This window comes from Larus michahellis, chromosome 3 (genome assembly GCF_964199755.1).
Source record: "Larus michahellis chromosome 3, bLarMic1.1, whole genome shotgun sequence".
Classification (NCBI taxonomy): domain Eukaryota; kingdom Metazoa; phylum Chordata; class Aves; order Charadriiformes; family Laridae; genus Larus; species Larus michahellis.
In genome coordinates this window covers 34,820,669-34,846,095 of record NC_133898.1, presented here as the reverse complement: position 1 = coordinate 34,846,095, position 25,427 = coordinate 34,820,669, and the positions used below count along the sequence as shown (strand labels likewise).

Genomic DNA, 25,427 nt, shown 5'->3' with positions numbered 1-25,427 from the left:
TCAAAATGTGTTCAGTTTAACTTGAGCTTGTACAGATTTAAGAGGATATTGGTACAGCACCTCCTCTAATACTTCCATTCCAGAGGCCCTTGGAAGATTCCATTAATGAAAGAATAAGATAAAATATTGAAAGTCCCTACCTTCACCTGACGATCCTGAAAGGTCTATGATGACATACACTCTGCCTTCTGGCTCCAAGTCAATCTGCAATCAAGAAGAGAATTAGAAGAAAACTTAAAATGGCTCCCAAAGCAAGCGACTGCACATACAGGAAACAAAAAGTTTCCAAAACTTATGAAGCCAAAGTGTAGGCAGGACACATTAGCAGGTCTACAGTTCACTACCAACCGAGCCTCCTTTTGCAAAGAGATGTTGAGGACCTTGCACCTTCACTGAAGTAAAAAAGATCCATGTGCCCTAAGCACTTGGAAAGCTTGAACCCAGTGAATTTTACAAACCAAATACTTAAAGCACTGTTTTGCCATACATTTGTAGCGCTATTTCCAAGGAGACAAGAAAGAAAGTTAAAAAGTGGTAGTATCGAGTAACTTACTTTAATTTATACTGAGTCCAGCTATGCAAATGTGAAAAACAACACTATGACCTATTGAGATCCCAGTGAGACAGATCAGCTCTGGTCACAGAATGGGGGAAATGAACACACACAGCTTGTACGGACGGTTAACACGTGTTTATAATATGCCCTTTGTATCCCCACTGGGAGAAAGAAATACATGCTTTATCCTCTTTTTCTGAAATACAGAATTTGTTTATTTCTGCACCGTTCTGGTAGATTTTAAGGAGTCTTTACTCTTGTGGAGATCACATTTACTCAGCATAAAATACAGGTGCTCAGTATCAAGCTCCTGTATGTTTAGGCACTGCAATGAACAAATCGTCCTGTATTTTACCACACATTTAATCAGTAACTGTAAATGCTACTGAATTTGAGTATCTTAATGGCGCCCCACACATTACAGACAATTTTTGCAGCCACATAGCTCTCAAAAATCAAACTGTAACTAGAACACTATGTAATCAATAGCTCTTACTTGTCACACCATTTCAGAGACTGAGTGATGTGGTGTACATTAATACTATATTTTCATTCTATTTTAGTACGTAAAGCACACAGATAAAATTGCATGCCCGTTGCCAGGGTGCCTCAAGCGGCCTTGTCTGCCGAGGCCTGTCCTGTGTCCCACCACCCCAGCCAGGAGCGGGCAGCCGGGGAGGCACCGGGGCAGCCACAGCCTTGGGCACCTCCCTGGGGATGGGGGCAGGCCAGGGCCAGGCTGTGGGCCTGCGTGTGGGCCTGGCTCAGCAGGCAGGGACATGGGGAGCTGGAGACTGTCCCTGCTGCGACCTTGGTGGGGCAGGGTCTGACAGCCTCAGGGGCTGACATGGGGTCCTGGGCTGTGGGCAAGGTCAGGGAGCCCCGGGGGCCAGTCAGGGACAGTGGGGCCTGTTGGTGCCCCCTGGGCCATGACACCCACAGAAGACTTATGCAATCAGGCCTACTGTGTACCAAATGAGGCTACATGGGGGCAGGCGAGAAAATGGAAAAAAGGAGATGTGCCCCAAAAAGCAGCAGGACTATGGGCCCTTCCTGGTGCCAGACTGACCAGACACGGGGTGAGGAGGGAGCCTGCCTCATCCCCAGAGTCCAGCCAAGCCCAGCTCTCCAAGGGCAGCAACCCCAGAACTTTCCCAACACCTCTGCTAAGCTGAGGCAACCACACACGGGGCTTGTGGCTGGAAACAGGCCACCTCCCCTCCCACCCCACCATGGCCCTCCTCCGTGCCAGGCTGCTCTGCCCCAACACGGGAAGGTGGACCTTGCTTTGCCGTTGTCAGCAAACAGGGGATGGTACTAGGCCATGAAGACGAAAATCAGGAGATCACCATTTCACACTAATAACTTGGGAGACCAATCTGTTGGTCTTTGCAAATTAGCAACTAATTGAGGAAAGGAAGGAGACACCAAAAGGTCTGGGCTATGCCAGGCTTTGCCTGTCTGCATTCAGCGGGCAGCTCCATGGGGCCACCTCTTCTGTCTCCAGGCTTCTCTCATCACCTGAGAGGACCTTTACAAGAGGGGCACCTCTGCTGTTTCCCTCTTTTGGGCCACAGCTGCTGAATGCATCAGGGTGACACAAGCTCCTCCCTCCACGAACCGGCTTCTCACAAAAACGCTTCTGTGCCATTCAAGAGCAAGCCAGTAGACGAGTTCACAGGTCCAGCTGATGTCATCGGAGCAACAGATCAAGAAAATGATCTCAGCAGCTGTATTGTAAATAGACGAGGCAGGAAATAGGTGTTAGCAAGGCCAGGGGTTACTCAGAGGAGAGGAAAATGAAAGCGTGGTTGAGTGTTTTTCCATAAATAAAGTGTTGAATATTAAGTAAAGACATTTTCAACAATTTCTGAACTGGCAGCATGAGTTTTGTGGGGGATTTTTTGGTTGTTTTTTTTTTTTTTTTTTTTTTTTTTTTTTAAATAAAGATACCGGTCTTGAAATATTGCTCCTCTCCCTTTGCAGTTTTTAAATAAAAAAAATATTAGAAGATCAGAGGCACAGGTGCATGAATAGACTTTGATGTCTATGCTGAGGGAGGCTTTTGAAAAACTGCTATAGCACTCAACAGATGGCTGTATTAAAGACAGGCATATCTAATGCTCTGCTTGTATCAGCACCGTATTCCATTTGGTTAAGCTTTCAGTAAAATACTTTATGCAGTTCAAATCCCACCGTGGACACAGAGATACAAAACCCCAACACCATCCCTGCAGAAGAGTCAGGCATCCGGAGGAGTTGGTGACCACTGTCACAAAATCTCTGTTCTGTCCATTTAAGTACAAACAGTATTGGAAGCAACTCAGGAAAAAGACTGGAGCACTCAACCTAAGTTTCCATTACCCATTAAGTGGGCTGTTTTCAAATACAATTTATTAGAAATGACGCTCACTGATTTTGATTCAGAATATTTGCTGATGCTCTAAGCAGAATGAAGTATTTATAAAAGGGAGTCTCTTTTACAAAGAAAGTATGTTTCAGTCATAGAATGTTCTAATACCAATGAGAATGAAATGGACATAGTCTTATTTTTAGATTTATAGAATACCCACATTTCATTTCAGCAAGTACTACGCTGACAGTCCCATCAGTGACATGAATGAGTACTTTTGCCAGAAGGCGGCAGGTCAGTTGCCTCAGCTGACCTTACATATAAAAAGAACACCCCCCCAAAAAGCAGAATCCTCTAAACTGATAGGAATCCCTCTTTTGATCTCAGGTCTTCCATGTATCAAAGCAAGTATGGAACAAAAAGGACTGACTCAATTCTAATTTTGCATAAGATATTTCTAATTTAATGCCTAGAAATATAATGGTATAAATACCCCCAAAACAGTCAGATTATAGAATGTAAACTACATGCCTTTTTTTTCAATCTGCACATTAAACTACACCTAGAAGAAGGTGGAAACTAGGCAATGTCATTTTATAAATAAGCAACAAAAGAAGCATACAGCACAACCTAAAGTTTCCATGAATTTTTCACCAAATGCCCTGGAAGTTATCACATGTGAAACGCCCTCAGACATGCGTTACCAGAAACAGAATGACTGGCCAAATTCTGCTGAATATAACAGACATCCTTGAATACAACGGAAATAGTCTGATCACAGCAGTTCCGATTCTGACCCTCCTCTTTGACTAAAAATACTTCTCTCCGAATGCAGCCAAGCATTTATACATGCAGAAAGACACTATGAGAAGATATCTAAAAAGACACGACTGTTCAAAAGGGCAACAAGGAACAAGGCAAGATGCAAACCAGGGATGGTGCAGAAGAGCTGATAGAAGAGCAGCTTTGCTGTAAGCAAGACACATTGCAAAATATATGCCTCGCACACATACATGCCACATTCTTCACATGCAGCAAGAGATGTAACACTGATCATTCAGCAAAATGCATTTTATCCTGTTACTGGCGCATGCTATTGCTGTGACTTTTGTTAAAATACAGAGTTTTAGTAGGTGCAAGTAAGACTAATTGTAAAGGCACTTTAAACAACTTCTATATTGCTAAAATAATCCTTATGTGGCAGCATATTGGGACAAGTACGATGATTGCTGGAAAGCAGCACAGATCTTGAAAAACTCCAGGCATGAATAAGGCATATTAGTCGCCCGTTTCAGGGAACAAAAGGCAACCATCCATACAACCAGACATACTTTCAGAGGAAAAAACCCGTGTTAAAACCATGGCCAAGTTTCAGCATATTGACGGCATTTATATAGTTTCACAGTCATTAATGGATTTTATTTTCAACACCCTTCTGAGACAGTTCCCCACCTGTAAAATGAGATACTCCCAAAGGCCCAAGGTAGACTAAATGACTTGCCAGAAAGTCATATAAGAAGCACGGTTAAACAAGAACTGAACTCTGGTCTCTGGAGGCCCAGGCTGCCCACTGGACCATTTCTCCTGTTCCTCAGTTAAGCTTCACTTTGTCAAGCTATACACATCCTGTCTTCCTGCAATATCAGAGACATACAAGTACTTTGTTTTTAAAAAAAAAACAAAAAAACAAAAAACAACTTTAATGGGTACGTATCTAGGAGGCAATTTCCTTTCCTTTCCATTCAGTTAAGAGTCGTCAGTAAAAACAATATAAAACAAAAAATTCCTTAAATATTTCTCTGCAGCATTTCCAAAGCATGACGATTCTTCGGCAGTTCTGGGGTAATGCAAAATTTAATCAAACTATGCAGAAGACTGTGAAAATAGCTCAGCTTTTCCTCAAGGTTTGCTTTCTGCAAGCTTTTAACTCCTAAGCGTTCTTCTGAAATACTGAGCCCTAAGCTTATCTAGAAGCTCACCATTTTCTTCCTCTCAGGTGCAAGACGTAATTCCCAACCTCAGAAATATAAAACGTGGACAGAATTCTCTTGGACTACGAAACTAAGGAAACTACACACTCTGTCTAATCTTATAGAGGAAGATTAGAATATGCCGTGCAATTATTTGGGTTGCATTGATGGTTCATATTTGAATATGAAGATTTTACATTGTTGACCACTGTACAGCCTGAATCACTCCATCAACATTTGGGGGTGCTTTTTTCATTCTAGCTGATAGCACCAGCACAGAGATTTTGCATGCCCTATGGAGCAAACTGAGATCTGTTGTAAGCAAGTGATAAACCACTATCTTCAGTGGCTCAGTGCCCCATTACCATAGGTTTTCATTTGATGATAGCAGAGTCCATCAGCCACCTCTGTTGCAACACAAGAATGTCACCTAAGATTAGGTGCACCATACTCATTTAAATGCCAGCTTGCCTCTTGAGAGAAATTTAAGGATAGTCATTGACATAAATCTCAGATTTGAAATAAGCAATGACTAGACAAATGCATTTTCCATAACTGAACTTCCTAACCACAAAAAGGTTGAATAAGTTTTTCTCTGATATTCCTTAGCGAGACAGTATGTGAAATACAGCAAAACCCCTTCGACCACGAAGCTGTTTAGGATTTTGGCAACGGTATAAACCTAAACGGACTGTATAAGCAGCAGAAACAGAAAGAAATAAAACATAAAACCTGCTTTGCACCTCTTGTTGTGATGTTCTAGGATTATCTGATATTTGGATAGCTTAAAGCATAAACCTCCAAGCACATGATCTGTCACTGCAGATGGTTATTTGAGTCATGTAGGACTTCAGAAGTCAGTATGTGTTAACCCTTATGGAGCACAGCATAACAGAGTTTCTCTGAACACACAACCTTTCTGAGAGGAGGAGGGAAGGGATTTTGTGTTTGAAGAACTGATACCTGCAAAGTTACGTCTGCTGTTTTGAGTGGCATTTACTTCTCCAATTTTGATAAAATATTATTTCCATGAAAATGCATAAGAAAATCAGAACACTTGTAATCTAATAGAGAATGACTGGAGACAGAGTCTGTGCTGGTCTTTTGTTCTTTAACCAAAAGATTTTTCTGCTTCAATTCAAATAGCTAATAGAGTACCCATTTTAACTTATTAAATAGAAAATAAAACATTAATAGTGACACTTTTCAATATAGTCAAATTGACTGCAGCCCAAGTATTTTAAAAACTTTCAAAACCACCATCATTATTGGAATAGAAGCAAACACTTGACCAAAACAAAAACTAGAGGTAAGATTAAATTTGCAAACTTCCCCCAGTATTTACACCTGAATCCCTAGGCAAGTAGTGAGCTCACCTAAAACGGATAACTTTCCAATTGGCTCCACACAGTCAGCAAAATAGCTGAGAAAGTTTTATTTAACAACATTATCTGAAAATTAACAGATTTCACGTGTCACACCATTAATTACAGAAGGTAAACTTGACTTTTAAAGAAATTACCCAGAAAACATGTTGAGAAAAACTTCCCTAGAATCTGTTTGCCTCCATGATTCCTCCCCAGCCCCCAGCCTCTTGCTCTTCTGGCCAAAGAAGGCAGGTCCCTTTCAGAGCCAGTGCACTGCCACAAAGTTCACAAATCTGCCTTTCATTATGAATGTTACATATTTGATTACTACAATTACAGGGAAACGTAACACAGCTTGCCGCATTGTAATTGACCACAATGATATACATAAAAGTTAAGAAATTTTGGCCACGGGGGATTCTATCATTTATTTACTCATACTCAAAAGTCAACAAAAAGACATCAAACATCTTGCATGACCTACAGAAAAGATCAAACACTTTCCAGTGCCAGACACATGCACAGACATAATACAGAACAGAAGCAGCAGGGAAAAACAAGGTTCAGCTGAACTAACCACAGTATTCAGAAGTCAATTCTAAAACAAGAATCCTTCCATTACTTAATACAGTATATACCGATATTCAACTGCAGTGTCCTGAATGACACATGATACGACTTTGATAGTCCACGATCTCTGGTGTAGCTAAGGCATCCCAGGCACCAATGGAGGAACATTTTTGAATGCATGGTGACACACAAATGCACGTGTGTTTGTGCACAAGCATGCACATCTGCACACTCAGAAGTCACGCACTCGTTTTGTGCTTTACAAGGAAGAACAATTTTTATGGACCACTGTACTGGGACTCGGGTGTTCATGGTTCATTTTCTGGTAGAGTCCAAAATGTGAACTTGGACAGATGGCTATATTCACATGCAGAGCAGTACAAATGGCTGCCAAGGCATCAAGCAGCATGACCACAGAAGGGTCAGAGCATGAAACTGAGCTTCTGACTCCCTGATCTGAAGGCAAGAAGAGATTATCTTCACTTTCTTGAAAGCTTCAGGTGGTGAGAGTATGTATGGTATTAACTATCCCTAAGATGTTTAACAGTTATATGCCCAAACTGGTTATGGTTTCTAAATACCTACAATCAGAATTCATGAGAGAGGGAAATAAATCAGTGAGAGGGAAATTTCTTCATTAGCGGAAAAAGAAATCAATAACCTTGAGAGAAGGCTGCCTAGACTAACCAGTCAGGGCATTCTGCACTTGAGCAGGTCAACGGAGACTTGTATCACTATGAGTGTCTCAGACACATATTTGTGCTGTTTTGTTGGTTTATTTAACCCAGTACTATTATTCTGATGGCGTAGATGTCTTCTACTACTAAATCTTCTGAAGGCAGGGGAATAAGCCAAAGTTACACAGTACATTTTCATTGTACTATAAGTATACCCACACTAGAAATGGAGGTTGCATTATTTTAGTAATAGTAATGAAGATAAAGTACAAAGAACCTATACAAGCCCAGAGATAACATGAAGTACAATGCATAAGAGCTGGGTTTGGCTGCACAACACTCAATGACTTTTTGAGTGAAAGGACAGTAAAACCACCTACAAAACAGAAGTCTGCATAAGGCCATTCACTTGAAACATCTGCTAAATGTATTTCAAGAAAGAAAAGAAACTCTTCAGAGCACAATCACTTTCCCAAGCAGATGGTTATTTGATTTAAGAATAAAGGAATTGCATCATGTGGTAAGATCGGACCTGTAATTTCATCACAAAGCTTTTCAAAATCTATTCTTTAATGCACTAGACCAGTGGCACTCTCCAAACCATAGGGAAAAATTAGCTGCAACAAAATATTTAAAACACATTTAGTGTCTTGGCTTATGGACATTTTTTGATGTCATGCTACAGAACTGCAGCCAGAAGGGAGGGGGTTACTTACACACCTACACCTTGAACAGAGAATCAGGACTGCAACCACATCAGGGTCAGCCAGTTCATACGTGTTAAAAACTGATCAATGCTGTAAAATTATTTTACTGCAGTACAATTTCAGATGACCACTTGCTGATACGCATAAGCCAAACTCATAGTTGGCATGTTTGTTCAGTCTCAGAAATCATCCAAATGTTACAATTTAACCACAGAGATGTTTGGAGTCTCTCCTAAATTGCAATAATATTTCCTGAGCAGACACCTTTGCAACACTTTGGACAATCATCATGAAATAGGTATCTGCATAAAAGTAAGTACATGGATAAGTAGAGGACCTTAGCATTGACTGGTACTTTTCCTGGCCATATACAAGAGTCTTGGTGCTCTGCATACATTTTTCCTTATTTCCTTAAATAAATTCCATATTTCCTTAATTCCCTTAAGTAAGATTTACTGTGTGAAGTCTTACAGATTAAGATATCAAAGCAACACTGTTTTCTGTAAAGCATATGGTATTTTTCTTCTCTTTATGGTCAAAATGCTCCTTTCTTGCATTCTTCTCCTGCCAGGTATACTCTGGGAAACTCAAGACAGCGTACAGTAGGAAATACCCACATAGCATCACTGTACCAAGAATAATGGAAATAGCTGTGCTGATTTTTAGACCTCAAAAATCAGGGAGATTAACAGCTGGAAGATCTAAGACTGAGGCGGCATAAAGTCAAATCCTTCCTAAATGAGGTAAAATAATCTCCAAAGGCAGGATGTAAATAAGTGCTAGCAAATGGTGATATTTAGATGATGTGAAGTTGCCCTTCAGTTTCTCATCTGTTAATCCTATTCTAGTCCTCTGTAAAAAAGAAAGATTCTGGAACTTGTCTATTAATGAGCTGTATTTTAAAACAAAAGTTAGAAACATCGATGACACCCTCGTTTGAGTAAAGCTCTCAACTTCCTCAGAGGGAAGATCTTCCCAGAGCAACTATTAGAAAATAAATATACCTCACGCAGAACGGGCAGAGACTTCAGCATTGACCTCAGGCCCCTCCTGCAAGAGGTTCACATTTTCAGTCTTTCAAACACTACTGTGCAACACCTTTCAGTATCTTTCAAAAGAGGGCCTACTACAATCATCAATAAGCCACTTAGAAGAAAGCAGCAGGGAAGAGAATCCACTTTGGTTCAGTTGTAAGTAAAGCTGTGCTGGCTTTGTTCCAGTTACCAACAAAACTCTAATCTAGCCTAGGTTTTGTTCCAATTAAAAAAAAAATTAAAACAACAACTACCGTTTATGAGCTTGAGTTCAGTTCAGCTCCCTGGGAAGAAAGGCGAAAGGCTTTTCTTATCTGAAAGGCAGCCACATTAAATGTTTTCTCCATTTGTATCCATGATAGAAATTAATCCTCCATTAGGAGGGAAACAGCTTGGTTCAATATGCTGCAAATGGACAAACTGTACTTCGATGACACTCGCTGGAACTTATAAGTAGCTTGTTGATGTTTGACACCAACGTCAGCTGCAAGCCAGAGCTCATCAGCAGAGGGAAGAAAAACTCCAGTTGGTAAATTCTTACTCTTCTATTTTGCCAATTTGATTTAGAGATTCCCTCCTCCTGCACCCCCCAACTAAAGTGGCTGAAACTACAGAATATGGAATTAAGATAGCCCTGGAGGTGTGCCTAATAAGTGTCTTTGATCTAAGCAACTGGCTATGAATTACTAACCTCTTTTTCCCACATTTCTAGAAAAGGAACAATATCTTAGGAGACATGTCTAGAAGCTATCGAGACATACCTGAAAATTCTTCAGCATCCAAGTTGGTCCTCTTTCTGTGCAAAACTGGTCCTCTAACATGGCAAAATCCCTGTTTCACTTGGCAGTTTACCTTAGGGTACCCTTTGTGAAATTTTGGCTAATAATCAACCTGCTAGCACTGCTGAACACCAAGTCACCATCTACAGTGACTGACTTGAGTTTTTGTTTCAAGTCTCACCTTGGCACCCAAGGCCACAGAAGAACATCCCAGGGCTGAACTCGAACTACCCAGATGCCAAGCTGCTCTGAGGCAGTGCCAAAGAGAAGAAGCTCTACGGACTACCAGCAGGCAAGAAACAACACTACTTCAGGTAGCCAGAACTTAAGAAAGCTGATTAAATAATATAACACAGGGACAGAAATACCTTCAACTAAAAACCACAAGTGAATGAGAAGAACAAAAGGACCTAGGGAAGAAAGACAATCATGGAAACATACAGAGACAAAAATTACATATACAGCTCAGAAGAGGCATGAAGTTGTCACAAGCAAACAAAAGGAAGTAAAATAATATTTCAAGAACAAAGCTATGCTAAAATTACTCTAAAAATGCTAGATTTTATTTTGGAAACAGAGCCATACTCTACTTCTTTTAACCTCATTCTTAAATCTTAGAATGCTTCTCATTACTATTCCAGCTGTCCTGCTATGTCAAAAGACAGGGGGGTTCTTTCCCTAACATAAGGGCTAAGCTTTTTAAAAGTAATGGAGTTCAAAGCAGTTTTTAAATCAAGATGCCAAAACCATGATAATTTAAGAGGCTTGATTATTGCCAGAAATTGCAAGCTTGTAATTTTTTTAAATAAGATGTCTCTGCTGAAATATCCTTGTAATTGATCACTTTTAATAACTTTAATCCCATTTTTAAAAATGTGCCTCCTTCTTTTCTGTTCAGGTTCACCACAGATACTCCTCCATTTTTGAGGAAAGAAAGTGGAAATACAAGCAAAAAAGGAATAGTCACCTTATAGAAGTATCTAAAGTTGGTTATAGAAACGGGAGGAGATTGCAAAAATAAGACAAAAATCTTTATTTCCTAGTTCAAATGAACAAATAAATCTTCAGCAAGCGCCAAGATGAAAGCATGAATACACAAGCTTCAAGAATTACAAATAAACATTCTTCTCCTGGGTTATGAAGATGGAAGGAAAAATATGTTCTACACAAATATTGTCTATGTCCTTTCACATATATATCTGTAACCTGAGCGGCTTTACAAAAAACACTGACATTACAATAAACAAGCATTGCATGATATACAAATCACACATTCGTATTGTAAAACAGAATTGGCATCAAGTATTTAAACAAAAGTATCCTTCCTGGAAATAGCACTCCTACTTGCAGCCTGCCAAGAATCGCATCAGTTCAGCGACTTTGTTCAAGTTATACTAAAAGTTAAGTTTTAAAGAAATCTGAAGGAAGAAAGAAGAAAACAGAATCAAGAAAATAAAATACAAGTTACTTGCAACAGTGTCTTTGCTCTTTTTTAAAAAAAAAATAAATCTTTTTAAACATTTGTTTATTTAAGAATGAAAGGCTTCATTCTGCCTTCACACTATGTGACACCCACAACTGCAAGCAGTATTTGCAGAAAGTAACTGCCATGCGTAAACGTTAGTCCTTTTCCATACTGAGCACACACGCAGAACGATGCCGCATCCGCATCTGAGCCCCTTGACTTCCCTGTCCATCCCCCTTTCCACACTGGGGTTTTAAGTAAGGATGTCTGTAACAGACTGGGAACTGGAAGCACCTTCCAAGCCTCAGGTCCGATATCTAAATAGCAATATCGTCATTGTCTCCTAAAGGAAAAAGGTCATTTTGGAATTCTTATATTAGGTAATCATTTTGCCACTAAATGTGGCAGTTCCAATCACATAAAATTATTCATATTAGATATGTTCAATTGTTCAATCCCTGAAAAACATTAATTTAAAAATAGCACCAAAACATTTAACTTTTTTTTCTTAGTTTCTTGAACAAATATCCAGAATTGGCAAAAAATACCTCAAAAATTTGACAGAAAATGTAGCCCCCAATGTTATCTTATGTGCCTTTCTAAAAAATTGCCAGAGAAACCAGCATTTTTATTTCCAGAAGAAAACATCATTGGAACAGTCTCTCTTTGGTTCTATTTTTTTTTCCCTTAGAAAGTACTACAATAAGATCTTTAGATACCATTTAATAGCGTAGGGGTTTTTTTTAAACATAGTTTTTGTCTTGCTCTGATGATGTTTTATCCTCTGTTTAATTATCAGATTAGAAAGATTAATGAAGCTAATTCTTTTAACAAAATGGCTATCCTGAGGACTACAATTATCTGTGATTCACTTGGACTTCCTCTGCAGCTTTAGCCATAACAAACCCAGAGCAACTCCAAGACTCCTACAAAAGACTTTGCTAAAAGGAAAACAAAACAGAAAACTGCTTAGTCCACGCTATGTATGTTTAAATGCGAAAAGGAAAACCAAGCAAAATAAAATTTAGTAGCTTGACACATGCTGCCAGGCAACCTATAGTCCATGAAACGGATAGACCAGAACATAACATCTTGAATACAGCAATTACAGAAAAGGAAATGGCAAAAATAGCCACTATTATTACTATTGTTCCTGAAAAGTTAGACGGCAGAGTCCACCAGCCCGAAGTGGCACACCAGGAATAGATACATCCTCAAAACTCCCTACAAACAAACACATTCTAGTGCACGCTGCACTGACTGACATATTTCTTTCGCATTTATTTTCATTTACTGCAGTGTTTTAAACTGAATCCCCTGTGGAGTTCTCACGTTAGATATGAGTTTGACATGAAAGATGTTAGGTAAACCTTTTTAAAACCTTATTCTTTTAGACATCCATGCAAGCTTTCCGGTATTTCCTGGATTTAAGGGGAAAAAAAGAAAATTCAACAAAAATTCCCCCTGGCACTTAGCCTGCCTTGTATTGTAGTGACTTGACTGGTCCTCTTTTACCCACGATGAAACAGAAAGTGCAGAGTCATTTACTAGTGCATTCGGATTTTGTTCTTTGAAAAACCTGATGATAATTGAAAATTTATTTTTTTAAATTTTTTTTAATACAAGAGTATTCAGGTTTAGGTAATTTCTTTGTAAGAGCTTAGGTTAGATTTTATACAGCCAGATAGTCAGGGCTCCTGGAATTGGACTCAGGATAAATGAAGAGTTTTTGTTCATTTAGATCTTAAAATTCAGTTCTGAACGTATAAGAACCATCCAGTTCTGGTAATGGAGGGCACAGCATGCTGCCTACTTACTCTTCTATCGAGCCAAGTAAGTAGAGCAAAGCTAACGTCTGTCTTCCACAAAATGCTTTCAGTCTTTTCTGAAAACGGCTAGGGATGAAGGATCTGCTACATTCCTTGCTATCCAGTTTCATTAGTTCATGGCTTTTAATGTGAAAAAAACCACGTGCTTTGTTGCTCATTTTAATCTATCTGGCTAGCCCTCAGTTCTTGTTTTACCCTTCTCAGATTAAAAAGCCCTTTATATTTTAAATGGTACTCTATTTTTTAAATGGTACTTTACATACCCAAATTAAGTAACCTCCCATTGTTCCTTTTATTTAAAGCAAACCAGTGAGCTCAGAGTTTCTCCCTATAAAGAATTTTCTCCAAAATTTGAATGCTTTCAGAAATCCTACTGTGAGCTCTGCTATTGACCTGCTGCGTTACCCTGGGCAATAAACTTAATTCACCCTCCATGTGCTTATTTCACCTCCTATAACTAGTCTAGTTTAGAGTTCAAATTCTAAAGAGTTCAGGCACTCCGCAACACATTCATGCAGTTAGACCTCGATCTCTTTCACACTATTTACATTGGAGTTTGTGAGTTCGAGGCATGCTGCTCCATTAATAGTTTTATTTGAACTACTAAATTGACTAGTAGTCAGTCATTATGGTAGCCTATTGATAAACCTGCACATACTTCTGCTCTGGTACACCTATCACTTCCCAAAAGCAAGGAACATCACCACTTGATTTACAGAAAAAAAAAATCTACATTTGGGATTTACAGCATGAGGCCTTGTGATTCTAATTCCACCCAGAGAAGGCAGAGATGTGTCTTGCAGCAAGTCTGTCTGGCCTTCAGTAAACTTTTTGTCTCAATTTCCGAACAGTTTTTAAAATGCTGACCAGCCATAATCCTCCCATGTGCAGCCTACGGAAGAAGGAGGAATAATTTCACACCTGGGGGAAGCGTCATGAAAAATCTGCCATCTGTAAGGAGCGTGGAGGCAGGCGGGATAGCTAGATCTAAGTTTTGGATACCCTTCTTCCTCATTCCTCCATCTCTGGTTGGCCTACAATTTCCACAAGCGCTATCCCACACGGCTTGCAGAAATCTCTGACTTGGAGACAGCTCTATAATCAAAACTTCGTCCTATCAAAGTTTGTTTTAAAACTCTCTCTCCAGTCTTACATGAAAAAAACTTATCTTAAAAGGTGATCTGAAATGGGAACTATATATTTAAATTTTTCACTAGAATTGTAGAAACAGTTCCCAATGGTGTGCCTTACCAGAGGAACAGCAATAGCCCCTTTACTCCAGAGGCTTCAAGGACAGAAGTGGAAGGAGAGTTACCTTTGTATTGGGGAAGAAAGTTTTTAAGCGTGTGGGTTTGGGGTGGTTTTGTTTGTTTGTGATTTTTTTTTTTTTTTGGTAAACGCAGTGTTTTTTCCTTATTAGTAATAAAGAAGAAAATGATTCATGCACAAGAATGACCTTGTTAACCATCCAGGCAACCCCCCTTTAAGTAAGACTCTCTGGGGAATCCTATAGATCTCCATGATGCCTGTGTAATATTGCAGAGTGAGAGTTTTGGACTGTTTCCATTTCTGATTCTCTGACCGTATCCAATCTGCTGCTTGTGGCTCACTCAAATATGTTGCTTTTTAGCTTTTCCCAGGAGTCTACACAGTTTCTCTTTTGGATTGTTTGACATTTCATCCTCCACAAAGCAGCTGCCTTTAAAAGTGCTTTCAATTTATCCCATTACAAAATCTCTACACACGCACACCCCCCATCAAGGAAAAAGGTTCCCGCTCTAAAAATTCAACATATATACATACATGTGTGCATGCTACTAAAGTTGCTAACTATTGAAGATAAAGATGCAGTGAGATCCAGTAAAGATAAAAGGATAAAAACATTAGCATTCTCGGGACCTGTCTCAAATAGTAGTTGTATGAAGCCACGGAGATGTGACTAATTCTGGGTAATTTAGTCATTTTTCTTATATTGTCCTCAAAACAAAAAAAAAAAAAAAAGATATCATGCAACTTTGGAATTGTGTGTTCAGAGCTGAAGTAATGAAATTTATCAGCATCTTCCATATACCCGAGGAAATGCTGAAAAAAGCATGCAATTGCTGTTTTACTGTTAAAATTTCTTTAATATCATTGGTTAACCTACCTTCTACCCCCCAACCTAACAAAGTCTGAACACTGGCCTGCAATATGTTCTGTTTTCATCTTGGATCATTTTAAAAGAAAAACAACTGGTTTTAACACCATTAAACTGAAACATTACCAATTATTTTAGAAGTACTTCAATGAAGTTCATCTCTCAGTGTCCAAGGCCAGGCTGGATGGGGCTTTGAGCAGCCTGGTCTAGTGGGAGGTGTCCCTGCCCAGGGCAGGGGGGTTGGAACTATGTGATCTTTAAGGTCCCTTCCAACCCAAACCATTCTGTGATTCTGTAAGTTTTGTCCACTTCATGACAAAGCTGAACACTCTCCACATAATACAGCAATGAGGAAGGCTGTTACCCCGGGACAGACGGGGTCTTACAGGCATCCAAGTAACATCTATAAAATAGGTACACCCTGACGAATAGAAGGTACAACCTGGCAGCCACACTGGGCTCTCCTGAACCTCCTCACCCCCTGCACCCTTCACTCCTCTACAAATTGAAGCCTTTTATTTAATGCAGATAATGACAGCTTTTCTGATTGCTACCATAGATTTACCACAAGGTAAGGGAACTTTTTACTTCTCTGCTCTCAGCCCTTGAACAATATCAAAGGAAGGAACTGGATCTCTCTGACTCAGCAAAGTACGAGCTTAAGACCTGACTAGTTTACTTGAATTTATTTTATTATCATTTAAATGAGATGAGGTTTCCACCCTCCCTTCAACTTCAGTTATAAAAAATACACGTGAGAAATACAAGCAGCAGCAAACACACTAACATTAAAAACAATGGCGAGATATTAGCTCTCCTACTGCATAGGCCCGTTGCACAGATCTCACAAGCTCTAACAGACATTTTGGCACGAGAAAGCAGTACTGGAATAAAAGACCATACACACAAAAGCCACGTTCGCATCATTTTGAGGCCTGACATTTTATCTGCACAACCAATACTTCTCAAGGACTTCTTTCAGGTACAAAATTAACTAACAATTGATGAATCAATATTTCATTCAGAATTATTTTCGTAACACGTGGCTTTGATTTTATAACCATGAACCATTTATAACCACGAAGGCACATTTTTAAAACATAAAGAGATATCTGTTACGTGCTGGAAATTGTAGTTAATTCTGAGTGTTCAAGAAACAGCAGCTCATTTGGGGAGCCACAGTCCAATTAGCATATTAGAGCAACAACTACTTCAAATACCTCGAATTCCTATTTTATTGTAGTTTTTTCTATGAATTTAAGTGGTATTTTGAAAAGGTATTTTTACATGAATAGATTTCAGTAGCTAAAGGATAAAATATATTACTTGCATTTAATTATTATTACGCATTTGTCATTTTCTGTAAAATTACTGAATATCAAGCTGTCTGAGGGCTGTAAATAACTGTTATTTCTGCGCCATGTCAATATTTAGTAGTATTTTGTTTATAAAGTCATTAAAAATGGTAATACAGTGTATATTAAAAAATGGCTTCCTTCTCATATGGCTAAGCAAGCAGAGCACACATCAAAGCAAACTGTAAGTTTTACTCTCAACTACTTATCTTCCTTTTACCTCCCCTTACTCCGTACATAAATCAGGATAATTACTGGGTTCACACTGCAAAAATTTCTACAAAGAATCGAGTTTAATGGCAGCGGAAGAGCTGTAGTGAAGGAACACGCATTGAAACACTGCTAACTTACGGCAGCTTTGCCCTCCACACCAAATTTAGAAGGCTGTGAACCACCATCAATGAAGACAAACTGAAAGCTACTGAAACATTCCCTCTGCAGGCAGCAGGTCCTTCCAAGAGCTTTGAGACACTATTTGAGGGCAGAACTGTAAGAAGCTTTTGGAGAACGTGGCATCAGCAGTGGGCTTAGTTGGCTGCAGCCTGGAACTGAAGACTGAACCAATCTTTAGAAATAAAAACGGCTGAACTCCAAAGATATCCCAAAGATAACGAGCTGCCCCAAACCTACCTAACTGCCAAACCTCCTACTGACTGTCCTTTGTATTACACTGGTGTTAGTGACTCTGGGTCTTTTGCACAGATGGCTCTAGCAAACCAATGCTCAAAGGGCATCCCAACAGTGTTTGGGCTTGGTCATCCAAAGGTTTTAAACAAGAAAAAAACAAACACAAACCGCCAGACCTCAAGGCTCCATGCTTACTGGAAACATATTTGGGGAGAGAGAGACAGAAAGAAGTTACTGGCACAATATTTTGTTTCTCTCCCCTAAATCACCTCCTTCTCCTGACCACCTCTACTCCTAGAGAACAGCTTCACAAAAACAGATGCAGCCAGTGAAAACAGAGTAAGGGACCGACCTACTCCAGAGAAGGACATTTGGCATCTGAGAAATCAGACACACATAACAGCAAAACCATTTAGTTATCCATCTCAAAGTTACTCTCCTTGAAAATATCTGGTACTGCAGTAATGGTTATGAGTGTGTCCACGCTTTTATTCTGTCTTACTACATTATTTGTGGCGCATTGATTTTACTACATGTCACTAAATGGATGACACAAAAATAAAAAATACCCATGCGATGATAGTCAGAGATACTTTTATCCCTCAAGTGTGTTACAAACCACATGTAGCCATCTCTGTAAAGCAGCGCCAGAAGAACACAGAGTAGGTTTCAAAAGAGGTGAACTTCAACAAGAATGCTGAATGAAGTCCTATTTTAAGCCCTACCACAGAATCTTTAGTACCATCCCAATGCTGCTAGGCTCAGAGCTGTCGGGGGGGGGGGGGGGGAGGAAGCCTTTTCCTTTTAAATTTCATTGATTTTATCAAACTCAAAAAAGGAAGGTCTCAGCAGACCTGTATTTGAGCATGGCATTCCAAACCTAAGGTTTAATTAATTCTCTTACTCATTCTATAGCTGTATGCATCATACAAATGCTAACAATAACCTTGAAACTAAAAAAGAAATTACATACTAAGACAAATTTTATAGACCAGACTAAAAGTGGGGATTCATACTTGCTACTCAAAGAAAGCAAGAGACTGAGCAGAGATATAAGCTGTGGTTTCAACACACTGTGTAACAAAACTCCTCTGGTCCACAAATCTCTATGTGAAAAATTAATCCATTTTTATCTTATGGAGATTAATCCAGATTTAGCTTATATTTCATACTTTAAAAACAGTGTACACAAACATCTTTTTTTTTTCCCTTAACTCTGAGGAGTTAGACAAATACAAATAAAACTCCCACATGGAATAATCTTCAGAAATCACATCCACTGTGGAAAACACTACTACTCTACGGGATTCTAAGGACTGAAAAAGGAGAAAGCAACCATTCAAAAGAATGGGAGCAGTATTAATCCCCTTCCCTGTTATTTTCAGGTTTGATCCCTTCATTCTTCTTGGGAATGCTTGTGCACAGGGCAAAAAAAATTAATCCTTAACTTTTATATGCACAAGAAACAGCTTTGCACGCTGAATCACGTGAACCGTAGCAGAGTGTTACTAAATCAGTATTGGACCCTGAGCGTGCCCCAAGACATTCAGAGACCCCTGGAAGCATCCAGTGCTGCCGCTCCCGCTGAATAAACGGGCATTCGGTGTTGTTATCTGATGTCTTTGCAGCCTACATGCAGGACAGAAAGGACTTCTCATGAAGTTGTATTATTCTCGTAACACAAGTGCAAATTCATGCCGGACGAAGGATGAGCAAATGAAAATAAGTAACACAGACGGAAAACAATACAAATCCCTACACGTTCAAAGGACAGAGGAATATGGAACACCATGCACAAGCCAAGTTCCCATTCCTAACACGCAAAATTGCTGAATCTGAGAGGCCTATGAAGATTTTCTTATTTTCTTCATTGCAACTTCAGCTGTGCCACATTTTTGCTGTTTTGCAGTCACATAATTTCTATGCAATCTACCCGATATTTACAAGCTGTTGCAATCTCTAAGTACCATTGTAAAAGTCATTCTAAATTTTGGACTCTAAGCAAGTGCAAACATTACATCCATTAAGCCTCTCTTAAAAGAGTTCAGTCTTTATGTAGTTACTAAAAATATATTAGAAAAGAATTAAGATGCAAATCTGCTTGATCCTCATTTGGCAGAAGTTGTACTAATAAGTTGGCACTGCAGCCTTTGTGCCTACTGCATTCCTTTGTTTCTCGAGGTTCAGATAGGTGAAGAATTTTGCAGTGCTGCTTTACAAGCCAGAAGATACAAGGAAGATTTCAAGATTTTTTTTGACATTATTATTGAAGAGACATAAGAATAAGGAACCTGAAAAAGAACTGAAATAAATAATATGAGGAAACGTCTGCCTTCCCTCAGGAGAAAGCTGTCGAGGAGTCTCCTATTACATGAAAAGAACACTCTGCAGACTTTTATAGGAATTACATGATTTGATCCTTTCTAGACAAAACCGGTTACATTTCCTGGCCCACCAAAATAGAGCCTGGTATACACGAAGTCTTTGATTTACACACCTGGAGTTGAGAATGCTCCCTTTACAAGAAGCCTGGTTTCCCCTAGGTTGCATGTTCTTTCTTGATGAATTGCGAAGGAATTACCTGTTGCTTTGGAGAACATCTGTTATTGTTCCATCTCTCAGAATCACACACATATCTATTTCTAGTTGCCATGTACATGAAAAGTTTTGAAACTTCTTCTCTGCTCAGAGCATGTGTTCAGAAGAAAAAAGAAAAGGAAATCTCCCAAATTTTATAATCATGCTTTGTCTTTGATATTGTTATAAGCTGTCTACAGAAAGAAAGAACAAAATTACTTCTGAAACTATCATGGGGAATAAAAATAATCGGAAAGTGATACATACGAAAGAAAAAACGCTAATTTGGGAATACAGTGATCTCATATGGTCTTACATCACATATTAATTAATCTGAACTTGAGTGCAAATTCAGTTGCTGATTTAGTTCCTGCTGTTTCCACACCAACAGACTAATTCCGTGTTTCAGCGTTACGGTCCGAGGTTGAGCAATAATTTAAAAAAGGAAAAAAACAGAACGCACAAGAGGTAGACTTTATAAAGAAAATATTTCTTTATAAAGAAATCAACTTGAGTTATCTAGGCAATTAAACATTTGACATGCTCCTTTATCACAGACTCACTCACTAACCCCTCTCAATGTTATTGAAAAAGTAAACATGCGAGTGAAGCGTGATTTTTTGCCCAGAGTACTCAATAGTAAATTATGTCTTTACTACCTATACAATATAGTCATCCTAAAAAATCTCAAATTCTTCAAAGAAATTTATGTTGTTTACAGTAAAAACAAAAGCAAAGTAGGACAAAAAAACCCCATACGTTATACAATTCAAGTAAGGAACAAAAACCTCTCTCCTCCTACCACCTCTCCCCCTAAAACACAGATCCTCATGTGAGATTTGACACTAGCCAAAGAGTCAGTGAGGCAGAAAATTTGAGGAAGATTGTTCCAAGTGCCAAAAGCTGCAAGACACACATGATCTGTCACCCACCAGAAAAGACCCAAAATTCACCTAAGACCACAATACCAGAAGACAACATCTTACACGCTACTCATGCAACCCTTCAACTACTAGCATGCTTGGACAAAGAAAAATAAAAATGTTGTCGTTCATAAGCATCTACCTACCAGCTGATTTATCTACATTTGAACAACTTCCACTTGAAATTAACTGAGGCTAGGTTTTCAAAACGTACCTTGAGGATTCAGGTGCTCAAAATCTCCTGCATTGTGCCTCCAAATCCTCAACACACCTTAAAAAAAAAGAAGTCAACCCAAAATAGCACCGAGGCCAGGAATATTGACCTCGTCCTAAACTGAATCAGATTCTTGCGGTATCAAGTCCAACTCTTCTGCCAACAGTAACTGCAGCTCAGCAGAATGGCTCTGGCAAAACATTACAAGACAATGTAGGCTCCCAACAAGACTAATGAATTATTATTTCTGCAGCGGTAATGTTGAAGGGTGCCTGTGAGAACTTTTAGCTCATGTAGCAGCTCCAGGATAAAACACCCACCTCCTATTCTGGGGAACTTCAAGGAATAACAATCCAGTTTGGCATTTCAAGTAAACACTTTTGTTCCTTTCCTTGGACACCATTCACAGGTTTCTGTTTCTTTGTCTCCTTAGGTTTTCAGCATAAGGATTTATTAATTCTCACTAATGGATTAGTGGAATTTGATTTTAGACACAGTATGAGAAAACAAACAGGAAATCTGTGAGGGAGAAAAAAATCTGTAGAATATGTACTTTATCTTAAAAGGAAACAGGAGAAATTATGATACACTGTTAACCAGGAAACTGAAAGGTACCTGAACCAGCGTACAAAATACAGGGTTTTTTTCCCCTGTTCTCTTGTGAAAACCAAATTTGTAGCATATTAAACTGCAAATCGATTTTACTACTTACATGCTTAATGTAAATTGGTTTTATCCATCGGTACTGCTTCATCATCATGCAGACTAGCCCAAGCCTGTTAAAACTGTAAAACTAAAATGCTCTGTCATTTCAGTTGAAGAAAGCTCATAGTGTTATATATTCTGTAACACTTTTAAACTCGCTATCAGAAGTTCCTGAACGGAATGATACCCAATACCTGCAGACGACAGCAGAAACGCTGAGAATAGACATACGCGCATGAGAGAGTACGTACAGAAAGCATTTCCCTGTTAACTTCACAGGCCCTGCACACCAACTGTGCTGCGCGTGTGCACGCACGTACACACATGCGCACACACACACAGCACGCCGAGGGTCTCTCCCCACCACTCTCCCATTCAGAACAATTGCTTTTCTGATGGCAGGAACAGTTTCTTCACCAAGAGCAGAGCTACATCTGGCCTCTCTGTTACACTGGGAAGACAGAGCTGCAATTTCAGGCAAACTAGAAAAAGTACGCATTTAAACCAGTATGAACGGAGCTGAAGTTGGCATGAATACACTTAACAGCACGCGAATGTAGGAACAACCATATATCCCAGGTCTCTTACTCTCACCAGGACCATCGCTCAAGGCCCATTACTAGTAAGCAGGCTGTCCTTTCTTATCCATCTCTACAACCTCCAGAGACACTCCAACTTGTAGCAGAAATAGAATGCATTTTTTTCCATTTTTATCTCTCAAGTAAGTACAGGAGTATTTCTGAACCTACCAAGACAGCTTCTTAAAGACTCCCTGCTTGAAAAAACAGACACACACACACACTATACATGCGCCCTACAAAATAACTGACTACATTTATTTAATTTTATGATTAAACATTAACGTGAGCCACCAATAAGCCTACTAACCAAAAAAAGCCTCACGGTCTTATAGTCTGCTCTGTCCAAATATCAAACTCAGAGCACTGTCGCCTGTTTAATTTTAAATACTTGATTAAAATTACACTCTCACTATAGTTTAGTACTAATCTATGGAACAACAGTTATGAGTAGATCAAAACCTCATTTGCATATTATCAACAGGACAGTCATTTCTAAAGACAAAAGGAAATCTTTCCCGGTTCTCTAATATATAAATCCTCATCTATCATGATGATTTAAGACAAAGAATATTTGGAGCATATATTAGCTTTTGAAGGATGGTTAAATTACATTGAATTAGAACTTCATCATGATTATATATTCTCATGTGTCTGTCACATCCCAGGCCAATAATTAATAGAAAGTACTAAGGGAGGAGAAAAACAAAACAAAACACCTCCAACTTGTACGAGCCCCATAAGCTTCCCTAAGTTCCCTCCCTATAGTTGATCCAAAATACTAATCAAAGAGATGAAACGATGATACAATCTTTTCCCAATGATGCGATGCTCCTATGCCCAATGTGATTTTCAAGAGCCTTGTTTTCATTTGCCAATCTTCGCAGCACAACGTCTTTGCACTGTGTCCTTCATCCTTTCAGACACATGGATCTCTGATGGAGGGTTTTCCCTGCTTCTCTGGATGACAAAGGGTTAAAAGAGGTTTTGAGAGCAGTTGGCTGATTTCATGATGTTCTCCAGCAGTCTGAACAAACAGGAAGCCCGGAAATGAGTGATAATTGTTAAATAAGAGCTCTTAAAACACCTGCTTAGCTCTAACTGCTAACTATTAAACCATTATAGCAAGTTAAAAACAAAATCCCCCAGAGAGATTTCCACCTGCTTTCCCCATCTATTTTCTTAATTTATACAATGAGACATTCAGAAACACCCAGTGGATCTGGAAGCGCGACCCCCTCCAAAAGCAAGCACAATCTGGAAGGCTGGTGCTCTCCAACACCCTCCCAAAGCCGCACGGGCACTCACATCCTCGCGCTACTCAGAGAAACATACATTTTTAAGTCAACTTGGTGTTTCTGAAGCTTCCATCCAAAGTTTTTTCCAAACACGACTGTCTGTACTTCTCTTCTGGGCAGAATTTGTATGGCCATTCATCCTACGCAGCGAGGAAGCAGTTTAGCAGGAGTAGGCCATTTTGTAAGGCAATTAAGAGAGAAGGAAAGGATTTTCAGGTCCAAGGTGGAAAGGCGTGGACCTTCCCTGCCGTTAAACTTAGTGGGAAGGCTCTCTGCATTGTTAAGGTCGGGAATACAGACAGACTCGCAATCACTTAGTTAGTTTTCAAAATCACACAAGATCTAAAACCAAAGAAAATAACCACCAAAAACCTACCAAAACACCCTGGCAGTAAAAAAGCAGTCATTAATACAATATGATTTCTTTGGATAAAGGAGTACAAGCATGAAACAAAAACCATAGCTCTTTGGACTGGTGCCATGAGCGTTACCCCTAGTCTAACTGCCCTCTTTCTAGGGTAGTGCATTTTCTGGGAGGGTTATTGATGGCCACTGATAATTATCTTGCCTTTCATGCAAGCACTTGCTATTCCATTAACACCAGTACTCTTGAAAGAGAAGGAAAACTCTTTATGATTTACATGTCTGTATGTATCTTGTTTCCTTAAATATCCTTAACAAACCAGTTCTGAGGATTAAGAAGAAAATTCTCTCCCCAAATTTTCAATAAATAAATACAAACGACGCTAAGGGAAAAGAAGGCAGTTTAGCCACTTTAAAGAATATTTGTAATTTTGTTGTCAAAAATTATCTCATTTGTAATGAATAGTCCCTCTATACACACAGGGTTGTTTTCTCCAAGCAGAAGTCATATTTTTTTGCGGCTGTTTGTTTTCAACGTAAAAGAGTTACAATTTAATTTCCTTTCTTCCCTGACAAACAAGCAAAGTTACAGAAAGACAAAATGGAACAGAAATCAGCAGATAGTTCTAAAAAATGTAAGCAGCTCATTGGGACCTGAACACCAGTAACTTGTGCTCCTAAATCACCTTGGTAAGTATGAGAGTTCAAATTTCTATCTACTAACACTCGCTATGAAAATTAATTATTTACTACACTTCTGGTCAAGTTTATAGTTGCATGCCTGTTGTTTTCTAAAAGCTTATAAAGTGATAACTTTTCAATAACTCAACATGACTCAATATCTGATTTAAAAGTCAGAATTTACAGTAGATGTATGTTTGAAAAGAAATTCAAGTATGCTACCACAGCAGCTTGGAAACAATTCATTAAACGTTCGTGCTATTAGCCTAAACAGAACAACTTTCAGCTACATCTCCCATCCAAAAACCCGTTGGCCCTGTCAAAGGTGAACATGAGACTAACAGGTCCAAGAAGACCTACCCTTCTCAGAAACAAAATACCCACTGAAAGGAGCCTTAGTTTTAGTGTCATGCACTTTGTCCCGCACAAAGCAAATAGAAAAATGACAACAAAAATTACAGGCTTATATGAACAACTCTACATGCAGAAAATAGTATACAATTTATAAATCGATTACTGACTGCTTAAATTCTTTAATAAAGTGAGTTTTATCTTAAAATCCTTAATTTTCTTCCATTATTTTGTTTAATTCTTCCCATTACGAACATCTACAGCAGAAATCAGATTTAAGAACAAAATGCACAGAATAGAAAGCTATAAAA

The 25,427-nt window shown here is 39.1% G+C and overlaps 1 protein-coding gene across 2 annotated transcripts in view; it reads right to left on the bottom strand.

Moving 5' to 3' along the window:
• PRKCE (protein kinase C epsilon) overlaps nucleotides 1-25,427 on the bottom strand; it is a 298,319-nt gene that overhangs the window by 195,517 nt on the left and 77,375 nt on the right. For both annotated transcript variants that reach the window (XM_074579637.1, XM_074579639.1), the window contains exon 2: nucleotides 141-204. In XM_074579637.1, the coding sequence (XP_074435738.1) occupies nucleotides 141-204 (64 nt within the window). The remainder of the gene's footprint in view (nucleotides 1-140; nucleotides 205-25,427) is intronic.